General features: G+C 37.0%; 2 protein-coding genes across 3 annotated transcripts in view; one reads left to right on the top strand and one right to left on the bottom strand.

The window, feature by feature from the left end:
* Positions 1-124: 124 nt before the first annotated feature.
* Positions 125-10,444, top strand: LOC122826203 (probable polypeptide N-acetylgalactosaminyltransferase 8). 2 transcript variants are annotated; one of them, XM_044107779.1, is made up of 12 exons: positions 125-814; positions 893-985; positions 1,934-2,174; positions 3,779-3,945; positions 4,937-5,120; positions 5,199-5,396; positions 7,096-7,210; positions 8,051-8,236; positions 8,386-8,523; positions 9,163-9,258; positions 9,327-9,494; positions 9,580-9,744. In XM_044107779.1, the coding sequence occupies exons 1-12, from the start codon at positions 793-795 to the stop codon at positions 9,742-9,744; spliced, it is 1,773 nt and encodes a 590-aa protein (XP_043963714.1). In that variant the 5' UTR covers positions 125-792. The 2 variants fall into 2 exon arrangements, with proteins under 2 accessions (XP_043963714.1, XP_043963713.1); XM_044107778.1 differs by having other exon boundaries at positions 125-985; positions 9,580-10,444.
* The window catches only part of ada2b (adenosine deaminase 2b), an 80,104-nt gene continuing 73,198 nt past the window's right edge, over positions 9,755-16,660 (bottom strand). Inside the window, exons 8-10 of the mRNA XM_044107780.1 lie at positions 10,827-10,984; positions 10,541-10,743; positions 9,755-9,923 (exon numbers count right to left, since the gene is read on the bottom strand). Coding sequence (XP_043963715.1) covers positions 9,836-9,923; positions 10,541-10,743; positions 10,827-10,984 — 449 coding nt within the window. The 3' untranslated portion in view covers positions 9,755-9,835. The remainder of the gene's footprint in view (positions 9,924-10,540; positions 10,744-10,826; positions 10,985-16,660) is intronic.

Below are 16,660 nucleotides of genomic sequence, written 5' to 3'. Positions count from 1 at the left end.
ATTTTCTTTTTTTTATATTATGAGATGTAGTTGTGCCAGTTTGGTAAACAATAAATAGTTCATAAATAAATGGAAAATAATATAATAAACATGGAGTAAAAAATTCTGTGCTATTGTTGTCAGCATCTGATGGTAAAATAATCTATTGTTGTAGAGAAAATGAATTTTATTTTACTTGTGACCCATTTATTTATTCAGAATTTTTTATTTTATTTGAATCTTTGTTCTGTTTTTGCTTTTATATTCAATCTTCATGAACATCTTTTCAGTCATGAAGAAGGTTGAATATTTATACATATCTTCATCTTGATTCTGATTCTTGTTTGATTTTTTAAAAAAAATTTGTCATTTTGACATTTCACAGCAGGAAGCTTCAAGGTCAGAGAGGACGCAAGAAAAACATGACATGGATCAGACAAAACTGTTTTTTTATTTAATGTAACCAAAGTATGTGTTGAAGCCAAATTAAGCTTTAAGTGACTTAAATAACATCTGTTTTTAGTGAATTTATTTAATATATTCAGAAGTAATCTGATATTTGAGTTTTCCTTCACCCCTGCTCCGTGTTTCCCCACAGATTTTGCTGGTGGAGTTAATGGTGAACACCCTGCAGGTGTGAAGGAAGGAAAACACAAACTGTGTAAACAAGATAATCTGCCCATTAGAAATATTGGAAAAATCAGTATTTTCAGATTCACCGATGTGGGTGGAGACAGAGAGAGATTATCCATCTTGAAGAAAACCTTCTGCCGCTTGTTTGAGGAGCAGAAACGTCCCGGTATCTGCAGCAGGATGAGATCCGGCTGGGTCAAAGGTTCGCTGATGGTCTTTGTTGTGGCTTCAGCTCTGGTTTACCTGAGCTCCATAAAAACAGAGTTTCACTCCCACTCAGAGAGGCTGCAGAGAGCCCAGCACGACGACTCCATCCGGGGTCAGGGAATGATCCGCAGGATGGACCGGATGGAAGAGGACATCAGCAGGCTGCGTGAGTCCACCTCTCTCAGATCTGAGTGGATTTAAACAACCTTTTAAAAGAGTTTTAGAAAATAAATGTCAATATTCTGGGTTTATTTGAACATCTATTCTGATTCTTAAACAAAGACTCGTCAGCACTCACCTCGTCAGATTGTTTCTCTTTTCTTTCTATTCCATGATATGTATGTTTTTTCTGCTCTCTGCATACTTTAACAGATTCAGCAGTTCTGCTGCAATATTGTTTGGTAATGTCACCCTTTTCACTGCAAAAACAAATTTTACAAAGTATTTTAATATTGATTTTTAAAAAAGGACTAGTTTCATTGGCATATTATTTAACTTATAGCAACACATTTTTACATATTTTAAGTGAAATAATCTGCTGGTAGAACTAGTATTTAAAAATAATTTATTTGCTCAAAACAATCTATATCTCGCTGGAAAGTTATTTGTAAATTAGTTTCTATCTTACTTCAAGTATACTAAACTATTTTCACAATTTTCAAGATATTTGAACTTTTATGCAAATTTTGACTCCATTTAAAATTGTCAGAATTCCTCAAAATTCAGCAAAATCTTGGTGCTCATTCACAACAAACTACTAAAACAAACTTTTAGCTAGAAACTCAATTCAACTTATGAACAGGTTTCAAGCCATTAAGCTATTTTCAAATGATTTAGCTTTTTGGTATCTGTTATGGCTTTTCTAAAATAGCTTTTTTACGTTTTATACAAATCTTTGTCTGCTTTTAGTTTACAATGTAGTCCAAAGTTGAAATTCTTAAAATGCCACGGTGTGGACTTTAGTTAATTCCTACAGTTCTTAAAGTCAACATCATTTGTTAAATATGGATTTATAATTGTAGTTTCAGTTGTTCTAAATGTTGATTTTTATGTGCTGCTGTTTGCGGCTCAGGGTGCGGCAAGTAAAACAAACCAAAGTCGCTTTTGTCCGCAGTGAACCTGATGAATAAGTTTGAAGAGAAAGAGCAGGAGGAAGACAAAGGGGCCAAAGTGAAGGAGAAGAAGCTGGTGAAGAAGTTGTTCCCGAACTCCCGTCTGTTCAGCAAGTGGGGGGACGATCTGTCAGAGGAGGAGCAGAAGGAGGCCGAGGGTTTGTTCCAGCGCTACGGATACAACGCCTTCCTGAGTGACCGGCTGCCGCTCAACCGGGACATTCCTGACACCAGGCCCCCGAGGTGAGCTCCTCTTCCTCCTCCTCCAGGATCTGGCACACCTTTTCCACACACACAGGGATCAACACAGGAATCTTCCCAGCTCTGAAAAGTCAATTTGCCATAAGCAGCCAAGATTCTTATTTGATTTTGGGACAGGTGTAGACTGCTTGTTGTTCTGAAAATTCACAACAGGAATCTATGTCTTAGCCTGGATTCTCTTAAAAAATATTTTTTGGGGACTTTCCTGGTAGAGTAAAGGTCAATAATAATAATAATGAGCTAACACAGATAATAGTTGCACTAAGAACGATTTTAAATGCTTGTCCAATTTAGCATTACACAAGTGTTATAGCTGACTAAGCTTGGCTTTTTTTCTGTTAAATCAAGATAATTTTTTTTAAATATATATATATATATAAATTACAAAACTAACTAAACCAAAAGCCCAGATGAAGTCATTGTTTTGTAAGTTTTTGATAAATAATTCACAGTAATTAAGTTACTGTATTTTAAGGAAACAGCTCAAACATTCCGCTTTCTTATTTGACATCATAGAAAAGTTAAAATAAAAAAAAATCAACTAGAATATATAGAAACAGACTTTTGAACATCGGTTCAAAGCGTATTGTTGGACAGTTTTCTACAAATATTACATATACAGTATACCATGTGAGCAACTTGCAAAAACATGCCTTATTTCTATTGTTTTACGACTATATTCAAAAGAGCAGCTAAAGTACGACTGTATTGATTGAGGGCTGGCTGCAGCGCCCCCTATGGGTGTCCGTGTTCACCTGCATTCCTTCTCCAAACCGCTGCAGTTCCCTTCCTGAACAGGAGGGGTCACTGCTGAGAAAACATCGCCGTAGGAATGACCGCTGAAGCGGTACCTGTTACTTCATTAGCAATAATAGCAAAGGTTATTCTGAATAGACCTTTTTTGTATATCCCAAAGCTAAACCTTCTAGATTTAATAATAATAAAAAACTAATGTAATTCCACCATCAGATGCTATACTTTTTGAACCCAAGATTGGAAATATCAACGGTCTGTTGACTCTTTCGATGGCAGATGCTAGACGCCAGAAGTATGAAAACGGACGTTATAACTGGAGACAAGGTTACCCTGTAAATCACTGGAATTAAATAATATTTGTCTATAAAATATGTTTCATTCGATCTACGCGGAAACCCAAAGCAAGTTCCGCTGCAATGAGGCGGATTATCCGGTTTATCCTGACAGACAGGGCTGTTTATGTCGCACACCTGGTAATGCTAAGTGCTAACTTTATGAAGCAGGAGAGCAAATTAGTAAGTTTTGTTCGCACACGGTGAACTTGAACTGCATTAAAATATGTTGCAACTACATTTCATACAAGCAAGTTTATTAGCCACCGTATTTAATGATGAGCTTTAACAGGAGGAGGAACAAATTATTTACATCTGAAACGATATAATCAATGTGAAATATAAGAATTTTATAGTTTGAATAAACCTTTAGTGATTTAGGTTTCAAGTCATTATACACAAGGAATTAAAGCAATTTATCTTTTATTTTTTTGTCAATAACCCCATATTTGTCTTTCATGAATACTATGAATTATCTTACTTCATTTATGGTTACAGATGTGCAGAGAAACAGTATCCAGAGGATCTGCCCTCCCTCAGTGTGATCTTGATCTATCTGGATGAATCCCTTTCTGTCATCAAGAGAGCCATCCGCAGCATCATCAACAAGACACCTGCCCTGCTGCTGCGAGAAATCATACTGGTGGACGATCACAGCACCAACGGTTTGTTTGGTGTCCAATCAGCTGTGGGATTAGTTTGACGACTGAAAAATTGTACTTTTTATTTGAGGTTTATCTGAAAGTTCTGCTGGAAACGATGTGGGAACCTCTATTTTAGAGATTCAGGGTCTCTTGTTTTCAGCTGGGCATCTGGAGTATAGTGAAGAAATTTGCGACCCTGGCTTGGACAGTGTTATTTTGAATGACTCCAGATTCATTGTTACATGGCGTCCCACTGGGCTTAGTACTCGAGCCATTGGTATTTTTTTTTGCTTCTGCTATTACTCGGTTCAACTCAGAGCCCCAATTTTTTTCTATTGCCCTGCAAAGTTTTATGTGTCTTAAAAATAGCAGGATGAATAATTCATAGGAGCATTAAGCATTTGTTTAGAGCAGCTAAAACCTTGGATTGCTCTGTGATTTTTATTGAAAAGCAACTTTTGAGGCACATTTTTTTAAAGTCAAATTCTGTGAAAACTGTTTTTTTTTATGTTTTTTACAAATGCTTTCTAATACTTTTGTACACTAAAGACAAATGCCATAAAATGCAAATCATGTTAAGCGTGAATTAGCGATGCAAACAATTAATCAACTTACTCTAAATTGTTGATTAGTGGTTAATTAAAATTCTAATCGATTAGCTAACCATGTCCCTTAGAACAGTGGTCCCAACCTTTTTTCTACTGCGGTAATCGAACATGACGCCAATAAACACGGTTGATTTTGAGGGCCACTGTGAGTTAATACAATTCATGGAGTGAAGTTTTAGCATTCATTCAAGAGCAACTACAGACAGGACGTCTGTATGAAAGTTTCTCTGTTTATGGGAATTAAGTGTTTCACATATTTTATTTTTCTCTAAAGGTTCCTATAAATGCTTCTGTCTTTTTTTTTTTTTTTTTGGGACGTCTGGATAATGTTCATTCTTATTTCCCCTAAATGTGAGAAGATCGAATCTCCTCCTCAGAAGGTTTTTGTTTTTATTTTTCTGCAGATGATTTATTGGACAAGCTGGACTTGTACATTAGCTCCATCCATGAGGAGCGGCCCGGTCTGGTGAAGAAGATTCGGCACTCTGAGCAGCTCGGCCTGACCCAGGCCAGACTGTCGGGGTGGAAAGCTGCAGTGGGAGATGTGGTGGCCATCTTGGATGCACACATAGAGGTCCAGGTTCAGTGGTTGGTTGAAGAACTTTGCATCCCGAGGTTTTCCATCTTATTGTAATGTTATAGTAAAATAACTTTCTGCTTCTGCAGGGCAGAACCCCTGCTGGCTCGGATTAAAGAGGACCGCACCGTGATACTGACACCAGTTTTTGATAAAGTCGGCTTTGACGACCTGATGGTGATTCCTTATCGGACCTCTGCTGATGGCTTTGACTGGACCCTGTGGTGCCTGTATGAGGGACTTGGACCCGAATGGTACGCCTTGAAGGACGAATCCCAACCCGGCAAGTAAGAGTCACGTCTGTCGTATTTGTTACAAAGCCCACACTGTTTATGCTTAGTTTATAGTTTATAGGCCTTGTGTCAAACTCGAGGCCCGGGGGCCAAATCTGGCCCACCGGAGCTTTTTATGTGGCCCTCTAGTTTCCAAATTACATCAATAAGTCCCTCTAGTTTTTCACAAATCTGCTGAATTGGTCAAAAACATTGAGTTAAAGTGACCGATGCAGCGAGTAATAAAAAGTCACATTTAACATCACACATTAATGCAGATATCACAAAAACAGTCAAAATCCTGGAAGGACAAGATCTTCCAAATTATTTAATTTTAAGAAATGCTTATTGAATGTTGAGAAAACAGCTATTTATTGATATTTCAACAGTTTAATAGGATCTATCACTACATTCTGGTACAACCTTAATAACATTCAGATTTTTCAAATGACCCAAAATGAAACTAAGTTCACATCTGGTTTATAGTGTTGCGTTTTACTGTTTTATCATTGTTTGTTTCCAGTTTCTTCTGTTCTTTATTTGAACCCCCCATATCTTCCCGCTCTAAACCAGAATCTTTGGACAACTAAAACCTCTTCTTTTTAATATTTACAAATATCTCTTTTTGTGCCTCATCTTCATTTTGCAAAACTAAAAATGTCATGGATTGGTTTGCATTGATTCTGGTTACAGCAGTGACTCAGTGTTGACCCTCATTCATGGCTAAACAGATTTGTTCTAGAGGTTACTGTTTTTGGCATGTTTTTAACTTTCTATAATCAGATTATAATGACATTTTCACACTTGGTCCTGATTACCTCACTGTCGGCACTGGTTCATTTTTCACAGCATGTTGGACAACCAGCTCAGTGTTTGGCTTAATTGCTGTAAAATGTTGTTGTTGCTATGTACCGGTTTGTGTTCTGGTGAAGGAGAGCGTCCATGACGGAAAATAAACAGGTTAAAGAAAAGCACACAAAGCACTATTGACAGAAAACCTGCTGCAGGACATTTTGTGCAGGGAATATTTATCCTTTAAAGTCTTAAATCAGCTTGGTGTTATTAGTTAAATGTGACCTCAGGGTATAAAAAGATGTTCAAACTGGTAGTGTTGTCAAAACGAGCGTCAACGTCATGTTTTAAAGAAGAGAAGAAGAGCCTCGTCAGCTGATGGTAGTTATTTTACTTTCTAAAAAAATGCTCAAGTATTTTTTTTTTGCCTAAAAAAAAGATTTGGGACATTATTTCAGGAAAGTGACAACATTTGTTTTAGAAAACTGAACCTGAAGGTAACATGTAAACACATAATATAAATTGACTCCAGAATAGATCCCTGAAAAACTCCACAAGTACGTGAGAAACAGATTTTTTTTAGAAAGTCCCATCAGACAGAAGAAATCTGAACCACTTTTATGCAGTTCCTTTGAGTAATTTTCTCATCTGGGACCAAATATTTTTATTTTAAAGTTAAACAGCTCAGACACCAATTTATGCTAAATCATTTCAGGGTGATTCAAAATTTACTGGAAATTACTCCTCTTTAATAATGCATAAGCGTTTAGTCTTAAAATCATTGCAGAACCTTAAAAACTTACAATTTTAGCCACTAGGTGGCACCAGACGGAGCCTTTATGACTTTTGTTTTCTCTGCTGTTGTATATTGATTTATCAGCCACTTTCAGTCAGTATTTGATCTGTTTTACGGTCCCATCAGGAGCCCGTCCATCATGGGAATACTGGTTGCAGATCGGAAGTTTTTTGGAGAGATCGGAAGCCTTGATGGCGGGATGAAGATATACGGAGGTGAAAACGTGGAGCTCGGCATCCGGGTGAGATTTAAAATGAGCCAAAAAGAAACACAATTAAATGGTTTTGACTTTATATGTTACTAGTGTTGATTTGATGATTGCACCTATGATTTTATTATATAAAATGACAATATGGCTGTTTGTTTATTTATCTAGCTCAGTAATTTGTCCCTGCCACATTAAAATTTATATATGGACTCATCATAAATTTAGATGGTAAACAAATATAATTAGATTTGTACTTTGGAATGATATGGAAGAAATATTTTTATTTTTTTTTACCTTAGTAAAAAAAATTGTACTTTAATTTTACATTTAGAATTTAGCCGATTTTATATTCATTTTAGTTATTTCAGTATTTGTTTCTAATTTATTAATTTTACCACAAAATGAAAAAAATGGATGACAGTTAAATAACAGTAATGTTATACAAATATGAGCAATAAAAAAAGTAATTAAAAGAAAATTTAATATATTAAATTTCTGCTTTTCCACATTATTTAAAATTATAAGTTAAGTAAATATTTTTATGTTGTTGTTTTAAATATTAAATAAGAATAATTTGATAAAATATCCAGAGTAGGGTTATTAACCTCTCCCATTAAATAATGAATTATTTACTCACTTTTTTTATTATTTATAGTGTCTTAAGTCCAACAAACATGTCAAAATTATTCTTATCTTTATTTAGGTTGAGTGACTGAATATTTCGTCTCGCTTTGTTTCACTTATATCTTCAGTCATCTGCCCCCTAGTGGTGGTCTCTGGAACCAAACAACTGTCCTGCTTATTAGTGAAGAATTATTAATATTAAAAGTGTGTTTTCTTTGACTGTTTTAAAGTGAGTTTGTGTTTTGCCAGGTGTGGCTGTGTGGAGGCAGCATAGAGGTCATTCCCTGTTCGAAGGTCGCTCACATCGAACGCTTCCATAAGCCCTACGCCCGGGACCTGAGCCCCTCTGTGAGGCGCAACGCCCTGAGGGTGGCAGAGGTCTGGATGGACGACTACAAATACAATGTGCAAGTGGCCTGGAACCTCCCCATGGAGGTCAGATGAGACGCCACATTATTACCAACATGAGTCCAATCTGTAGTCATCAAGAATAATCTGATTAGGGTTTAGGAAAGGCCACAAACGCGGTTAATGATCCAGGAAGCGTCATGTCATGTGATCTTATTAAATGTGTTTTCCAACAGAATCATGGAATTGACATCGGGGATGTTTCTGAGAGGAAGAAGCTGAAGGAGAGGCTGAAGTGTAAACCCTTCCAGTGGTACCTGGATCATGTTTACCCCATGCTGGAACCGCTGCAGAACCTGCTGGGCTACGGAGCTGTGAGTTAAAAACTAGTCACCAAAAAAATCCTCACGCAGGGCTTCAATAGGCCAATTAGCTACTGCTACGTTATCATGGCAGCTAAAGGAAACAGTGGGAGTGAGATATTTTTTAGATTGGGCTCTGGGGAGTAGTTATCAGCAGACAGTATTTTACCTGAATAAAATGCCTCTGGTTGGGAAAACAGTGATGCACAATCAGAATAAATGGTTTTCTTACAACAGCTGCTGTGATGAAAATGAAAGCCACACTTTCCTTCCATGTCACAATTATCCACTACTTTAATGGTCTAAGATTTTTTTAGTGCCACCTTGAATGAAATACAAGACAGAAGAAATAGAAATATAGGAGCTCAGCAAAAATTTTAAACATTTCTCTGGTCTACTTATGGCTCTTAATTTGGCTTTTAGGGTTTTTATTTTTACTCTATGTTCGTGTATCATAGGTAGAAAAAAAGTTTAACATTTTTGACTTAAAACTTTGAGATTAATCTCAAAATTAATTAGTTTTTTCTTTATTTACTGGCAATAAACTTGAACTTAACCATGATAGATGCAACTGTACTGGTTACTGTTGGCCTCCACAGAACTACATGGTGACCTGAAACATTTTATTCATGTTTGGTTTTTTATGTGCAGCTGATTAATGACCTCCGGCCTGATCAGTGTGTGGATCAGGGTCCAGTTCCTGGCTCCACACCCATCCTCTATGGATGCCACTTCTTCTCCTCTCAGGTAACACTCAGCAGCTCACAACATTCAGATTTTTGCTTCTTGCTTGATTTTGTTTTTCTGCCTCTCAGCATTCTTATTACCTCACTGATGGGAAACTTTACATTGGTGGGATCAAATCACACAAATACAAGAGCAACAACTGTCTGGTGGATCCTGGTTCAGGAGTTTTACCAGGACTGTATCAGTGCAGTCTCGCCCAGCAGAAGAAACTCCACATGTTTTGGGACTTCAAACAGGTAAAAACATTTATTTTAAATCTAAGCAACATAGGAAGTGGTTTTTCTGTAGGGAAGTTAAAAGATAAAATCACTTTATTCACAGGGAGGACAGATCCAGAACAGAGACACCAGTAGATGTCTGGAAGTAGCGATGGGAGACGTGGACTTCAGACTGGTTCTCCAGCAGTGCAGCAGTCAGAGATGGACGATACAACATGTGATTACGGCACAGAAACGGCACATTAATTCAGAGAAACAGGTACTGTGACCTGCAAGGCTAGTGCTCCATTAGACCAGGCAACATCCTGGGCTTTTTTTATTGTAGTTCAAGTCAAACAGGATCAGTTATAATTGGACAGTCATGAATTATCAGAGATGAAGGCGTCCCATTTGTTTTGCCACATAGCGAAAGCTCTGTCTTTAAAATGAGCTGGCAGCGAGCTGTACCTGCAAACAGAGACGACTTTAAAACTGAGGACAGATGTAAAAAATTATCTTATTATGCTGCTGTATATCTAGAGTCTTTAGGTTGGAAACAACATGACTAGAAGTTGCAGTCAGGAGAATCAAAGTCACTATGTTCCAGTGTGTTAGAAAGATGAAATCACCTGTTTTGTTTGTTTGTTCACTAACTTCAGTTTTCTCTTGTCACTGATGTGAAGGAATAGATGATTTTTTTTGTGTTTGATGATTCCAGCAGCTACATAAGCACAGAAAATCGTCTGTTCCTTCACATTAATGATGAGACGACTGAAAGAAGCTAATGAACACCAAACAAAACAGATCAGTTCATTTTTCTAACACCTACTCCGGAGCAATTCCAACATTGGGCTGAACACAATGACAGAAATAGATTTTGTTTCTAAATCCATTATCTTTTCTATGAACCCAAATATGTATTTGCATTTATTAATGTACATTCTCTGTAAATGTATCTTCAAATTGTAAAAATAAAAAGTGAAAGAAAAACATGTATTAAATGTGATTTCATTCAAATTACATCTATTAGGAACGACTGTAAGAAAAAATTCCCGTTAGCTTCATGATGAGCATCATGAGCTGACCTGATGGAGTTGGCGGCCAGCTCTTTCAGCGTGCCCAGATTCGCCTTCAGACCTCCGATTCCTACAAAGGCTTCATAAAAGTCGTAGGAGAGTCCAGTTGAGCCGAAGAGAGCGGGATCGTCTGAGCTGATCACCAGAGGGTGACCCTCAGACATCAGAACAGCTGCAGGGTGGTTCCTCAGATCCGATACCAGCTTCAGCACCTGCACAGGAGTCACAAACCCAGAAGCTTTAACCATAAAAACAAACATGTTGTCCTTCTCAACCAGCAGCTCCGACAGAATACCTGGTTAGAGATTGGGCAAAGCTCCACAGCTACGTTCCTCTTCCTGGAAAGCTCTTTGGCGATAGGATGGTGTGCCAGAGCATAGCCGTGGCCGATACGAGAGGTATTGAAGAGAAGAGCATCTAGAATGTTCTGATCTACGTCTGTGCCTTCATCATCTGCAGACGTGGAAAGAAATTTTACATATATTAGAAGCGGTGAGCTGGATGTAAATTAGCTGACTGTGTCACTCCCACAGTAACTGCAGGAACAAAGTTTTACATTTTTGGTCTAGTATCTAGAGCAAATCTTTTTGTGAGCTTTGAAAAGGACAAAACTAATTTACAGATAAGTTTTCAGTAAGAGGATATTTCTTAAGAGAAAAAAAAATCTAATGCCACTGGAAGATTATTTCATTTACAAGGCATTTCAGCATGACGTCTACGATGAGCAAAAAGGACATCATACTATGTTGTATGTATCATTTTTTTATCATTTTCGACGTAATAGTAAAATATCTCATTTGTAAGACATTTTTGACATTATAGCATGTCATTTGGCCTCATTTATGACATGGAATACTATCACATTTTTAGGACGTTTTCAACGTAGTTTAATATGTGCCATTTTTCCTGATTTTCAACCTCATAGCATACTATGTCTTTTTTTAAGTTGCTTTGGACGTCATTAACTTTTAGGATATTTTTGAAAAAATTGTGTATAGTATGTCGTTTTTTTCGATATTTTCGATGTCATAGTATAGTATGTCGTTTTTTTCGATATTTTCGACGTCATAGTATAGTATGTCGTATTTTGCACATTTTCGACGTCATAGTATAGTATGTCGTTTTTTGCACATTTTCGACGTCATAGTATAGTATGTCGTTTTTTGCACATTTTCGACCACATAATATAGTATGTCGTTTTTTGCACATTTTCGACCATAGTATAGTATGTCGTTTTTTGCACATTTTCGACGTCATAGTATAGTGTAGTTTTTTGCACGTTTTCGACGTCATAGTATTGTATGTCGTTTTTTGCACGTTTTCGACATCATAGTATAGTATGTCGTTTTTTGCACATTTTCGACGTCATAGTATAGTGTAGTTTTTTGCACGTTTTCGACGTCATAGTATAGTATGTCGTTTATTGCACGTTTTCGACGTCATAGTATTGTATGTCGTTTTTTGCACGTTTTCGACATCATAGTATAGTATGTCGTTTTTTGCACATTTTCGACGTCATAGTATAGTATGTCGTTTTTTGCACGTTTTCGACGTCATAGTATAGTATGTCGTTTTTTGCACATTTTCGACGTCATAGTATAGTATGTCGTTTTTTCGTCATTTTCGACGTCATAGTATACTATGTCGTTTTTTGCACATTTTCGACGTCATAGTATAGTATGTCGTTTTTTGCACATTTTCGACGTCATAGTATAGTATGTCGTTTTTTCGTCATTTTCGACGTCATAGTATAGTATGTCGTTTTTTCGTCATTTTCGACGTCATAGTATAGTATGTCGTTTTTTGCACGTTTTCGACGTCATAGTATAGTATGTCGTTTTTTGCACGTTTTCGACGTCATAGTATAGTATGTCGTTTTTTGCACGTTTTCGACGTCATTGTATAGTATGTCGTTTTTTGCACATTTTCGACGTCATAGTATAGTATGTCGTTTTTTGCACATTTTCGACGTCTTAGTATAGTATGTCGTTTTTTTGCACGTTTTCGACGTCATTGTATAGTATGTCGTTTTTTCGTCATTTTCGACGTCATAGTATACTATGTCGTTTTTTGCACATTTTCGACGTCATAGTATAGTATGTCGTTTTTTGCACATTTTCGACGTCTTAGTATAGTATGTCGTTTTTTTGCACGTTTTCGACGTCATTGTATAGTATGTCGTTTTTTTGCACGTTTTCGACGTCATTGTATAGTATGTCGTTTTTTGCACGTTTTCGACGTCATTGTATAGTATGTCGTTTTTTTGCACGTTTTCGACGTCATTGTATAGTATGTCGTTTTTTTGCACGTTTTCGACGTCATAGTATAGTATGTCGTTTTTTGCACATTTTCGACGTCATAGTATAGTATGTCGTTTTTTGCACGTTTTCGACGTCATAGTATAGTATGTCGTTTATTGCACGTTTTCGACGTCATAGTATAGTATGTCGTTTTTTGCACGTTTTCGACGTCATAGTATAGTATGTCGTTTTTTGCAGGTTTTCGACGTCATAGTATAGTATGTCGTTTTTTGCAGGTTTTCGACGTCATAGTATAGTATGTCGTTTTTTGCACGTTTTCGACGTCATAGTATAGTATGTCGTTTTTTGCACATTTTCGACGTCTTAGTATAGTATGTCGTTTTTTGCACATTTTCGACGTCTTAGTATAGTATGTCGTTTTTTGCACGTTTTCGACGTCCTAGTATAGTATGTCGTTTTTTGCACGTTTTCGACGTCCTAGTATAGTATGTCGTTTTTTGCACATTTTCGACGTCATAGTATAGTATGTCGTTTTTTGCACGTTTTCGACGTCATAGTATAGTATGTCGTTTTTTGCACGTTTTCGACGTCCTAGTATAGTATGTCGTTTTTTGCACGTTTTCGACGTCATTGTATAGTATAGTATGTCGTTTTTTGCACGTTTTCGACGTCATAGTATAGTATGTCGTTTTTTGCACGTTTTCGACGTCATAGTATAGTATGTCGTTTTTTTCGATATTTTCGACGTCATAGTATAGTATGTCGTTTTTTTCGATATTTTCGACGTCATAGTATAGTATGTCGTATTTTGCACATTTTCGACGTCATAGTATTGTATGTCGTTTTTTGCACGTTTTCGACATAGTATAGTATGTCGTTTTTTGCACGTTTTCGACATCATAGTATAGTATGTCGTTTTTTGCAGATTTTCGACGTCATAGTATAGTATGTCATTTTTTGCACGTTTTCGACGTCATAGTATAGTATGTCGTTTTTTTCACATTTTCGACGCCATAGTATAGTATGTCGTTTTTTGAAGTCATAGTATAGTATGTCGTTTGTTGCACATTTTCGACGCCATAGTATAGTATGTCGTTTTTGGCACATTTTCGACGCCATCGTATAGTATGTCGTTTTTTTGCACATTTTCGACGCCATAGTATAGTATGTCGTTTTTTGCACGTTTTCGACGTCATTGTATAGTATGTCGTTTTTTGCACGTTTTCGACGTCATTGTATAGTATGTCGTTTTTTTGCACGTTTTCGACGTCATTGTATAGTATGTCGTTTTTTTGCACATTTTCGACGTCATAGTATAGTATGTCGTTTTTTGCACATTTTCGACGTCTTAGTATAGTATGTCGTTTTTTTGCACGTTTTCGACGTCATTGTATAGTATGTCGTTTTTTCGTCATTTTCGACGTCATAGTATACTATGTCGTTTTTTGCACATTTTCGACGTCATAGTATAGTATGTCGTTTTTTGCACATTTTCGACGTCTTAGTATAGTATGTCGTTTTTTGCACGTTTTCGACGTCCTAGTATAGTATGTCGTTTTTTGCACGTTTTCGACGTCCTAGTATAGTATGTCGTTTTTTGCACGTTTTCGACGTCATAGTATAGTATGTCGTTTTTTGCACGTTTTCGACGTCATAGTATAGTATGTCGTTTTTTGCACGTTTTCGACGTCATAGTATAGTATGTCGTTTTTTGCAGGTTTTCGACGTCATAGTATAGTATGTCGTTTTTTTCGATATTTTCGACGTCATAGTATAGTATGTCGTTTTTTTCGATATTTTCGACGTCATAGTATAGTATGTCGTATTTTGCACATTTTCGACGTCATAGTATTGTATGTCGTTTTTTGCACGTTTTCGACATAGTATAGTATGTCGTTTTTTGCACGTTTTCGACATCATAGTATAGTATGTCGTTTTTTGCAGATTTTCGACGTCATAGTATAGTATGTCATTTTTTGCACGTTTACGACGTCATAGTATAGTATGTCGTTTTTTGCCCATTTTCGACGTCATAGTATAGTATGTCGTTTTTTGCCCATTTTCGACGTCATAGTATAGTATGTCGTTTTTTGCACATTTTCGACGTCATAGTATAGTATGTCGTTTTTTGCACATTTTCGACGTCTTAGTATAGTATGTCGTTTTTTTGCACGTTTTCGACGTCATTGTATAGTATGTCGTTTTTTGCACGTTTTCGACGTCATTGTATAGTATGTCGTTTTTTTGCACGTTTTCGACGTCATTGTATAGTATGTCGTTTTTTTGCACATTTTCGACGTCATAGTATAGTATGTCGTTTTTTGCACATTTTCGACGTCTTAGTATAGTATGTCGTTTTTTTGCACGTTTTCGACGTCATTGTATAGTATGTCGTTTTTTCGTCATTTTCGACGTCATAGTATACTATGTCGTTTTTTGCACATTTTCGACGTCATAGTATAGTATGTCGTTTTTTGCACATTTTCGACGTCTTAGTATAGTATGTCGTTTTTTTGCACGTTTTCGACGTCATTGTATAGTATGTCGTTTTTTCGTCATTTTCGACGTCATAGTATACTATGTCATTTTTTGCACATTTTCGACGTCATAGTATAGTATGTCGTTTTTTGCACGTTTTCGACGTCATAGTATAGTATGTCGTTTTCATTATTTTCGACGCCATATAGTATACTATGTCGCTTTTTGCACATTTTCGACGCCATAGTATAGTCTGTCGCTTTTGCACATTTTCGACGCCTTAGTATAGTATGTCGCTTTTTGCACGCCGACGCCATTGTATAGTATGTCGCTTTTGCACGCTTTCAACGCCATTGTATAGTATGTCGCTTTTTTGCACGCCGACGCCATTGTATAGTATGTCGCTTTTTGCACATTTTCGACGCCATAGTATAGTATGTCGCTTTTTTGCACGCCGACGTCATAGTATAGTATGTCGCTTATTGCACGCTTTCGACGCCATAGTATAGTATGTCGCTTTTTGCACGCTTTCGACGCCATAGTATAGTATGTCGCTTTTTGCAGGTTTTCACGCCATAGTATAGTATGTCGCTTTTTGCAGGTTTTCACGCCATAGTATAGTATGTCGCTTTTTGCAGGTTTTCGACGCCATCATAGTATAGTATGTCGCTTTTTGCACGCCGACGCCTTAGTATAGTATGTCGCTTTTTGCACATTTTCGACGCCTTAGTATAGTATGTCGCTTTTTGCACGCCGACGTCCTAGTATAGTATGTCGCTTTTTGCACGCCGACGCCCCTAGTATAGTATGTCGCTTTTTGCACGCCGACGCCATTGTATAGTATGTCGCTTTTTGCACGCCGACGCCATTGTATAGTATGTCGTTTTTGCACATTTTCGACGCCATAGTATAGTATGTCGCTTTTTGCACATTTTCGACGCCTTAGTATAGTATCGACGCCATAGTATAGTATGTCGTTTTTTTTAAATTTTCGACGCCATAGTATAGTATGTCGTTTTTTTGACATTTTCGACGCCATAGTATAGTATGTCGTTTTTTTCAGATTTTCGACGCCATAGTATAGTATGTCGTTTTTTTCAGATTTTCGACGCCATTGTATAGTATGTCGTTTTTTTGACATTTTCGACGCCATAGTATAGTATGTGGATTTTTTGAAATTTTCGACGCCATAGTATAGTATGTCGCTTTTTTGCACGCTTTCGACGCCATAGTATAGTATGTCGCTTTTTGCACATTTTCGACGCCATAGTATAGTATGTCGCTTTTTGCACGCTTTTCGACGCCATAGTATAGTATGTCGCTTTTTGCACGCCGACGCCATAGTATAGTATGTCGCTTTTTGCACGCTTTTCGACGCCATAGTATAGTA

This window comes from Gambusia affinis, linkage group LG23, assembly GCF_019740435.1.
Source record: "Gambusia affinis linkage group LG23, SWU_Gaff_1.0, whole genome shotgun sequence".
Taxonomy (NCBI): Eukaryota; Metazoa; Chordata; class Actinopteri; order Cyprinodontiformes; family Poeciliidae; genus Gambusia; species Gambusia affinis.
This window is presented reverse-complemented; position numbering and strand designations above follow the sequence as displayed.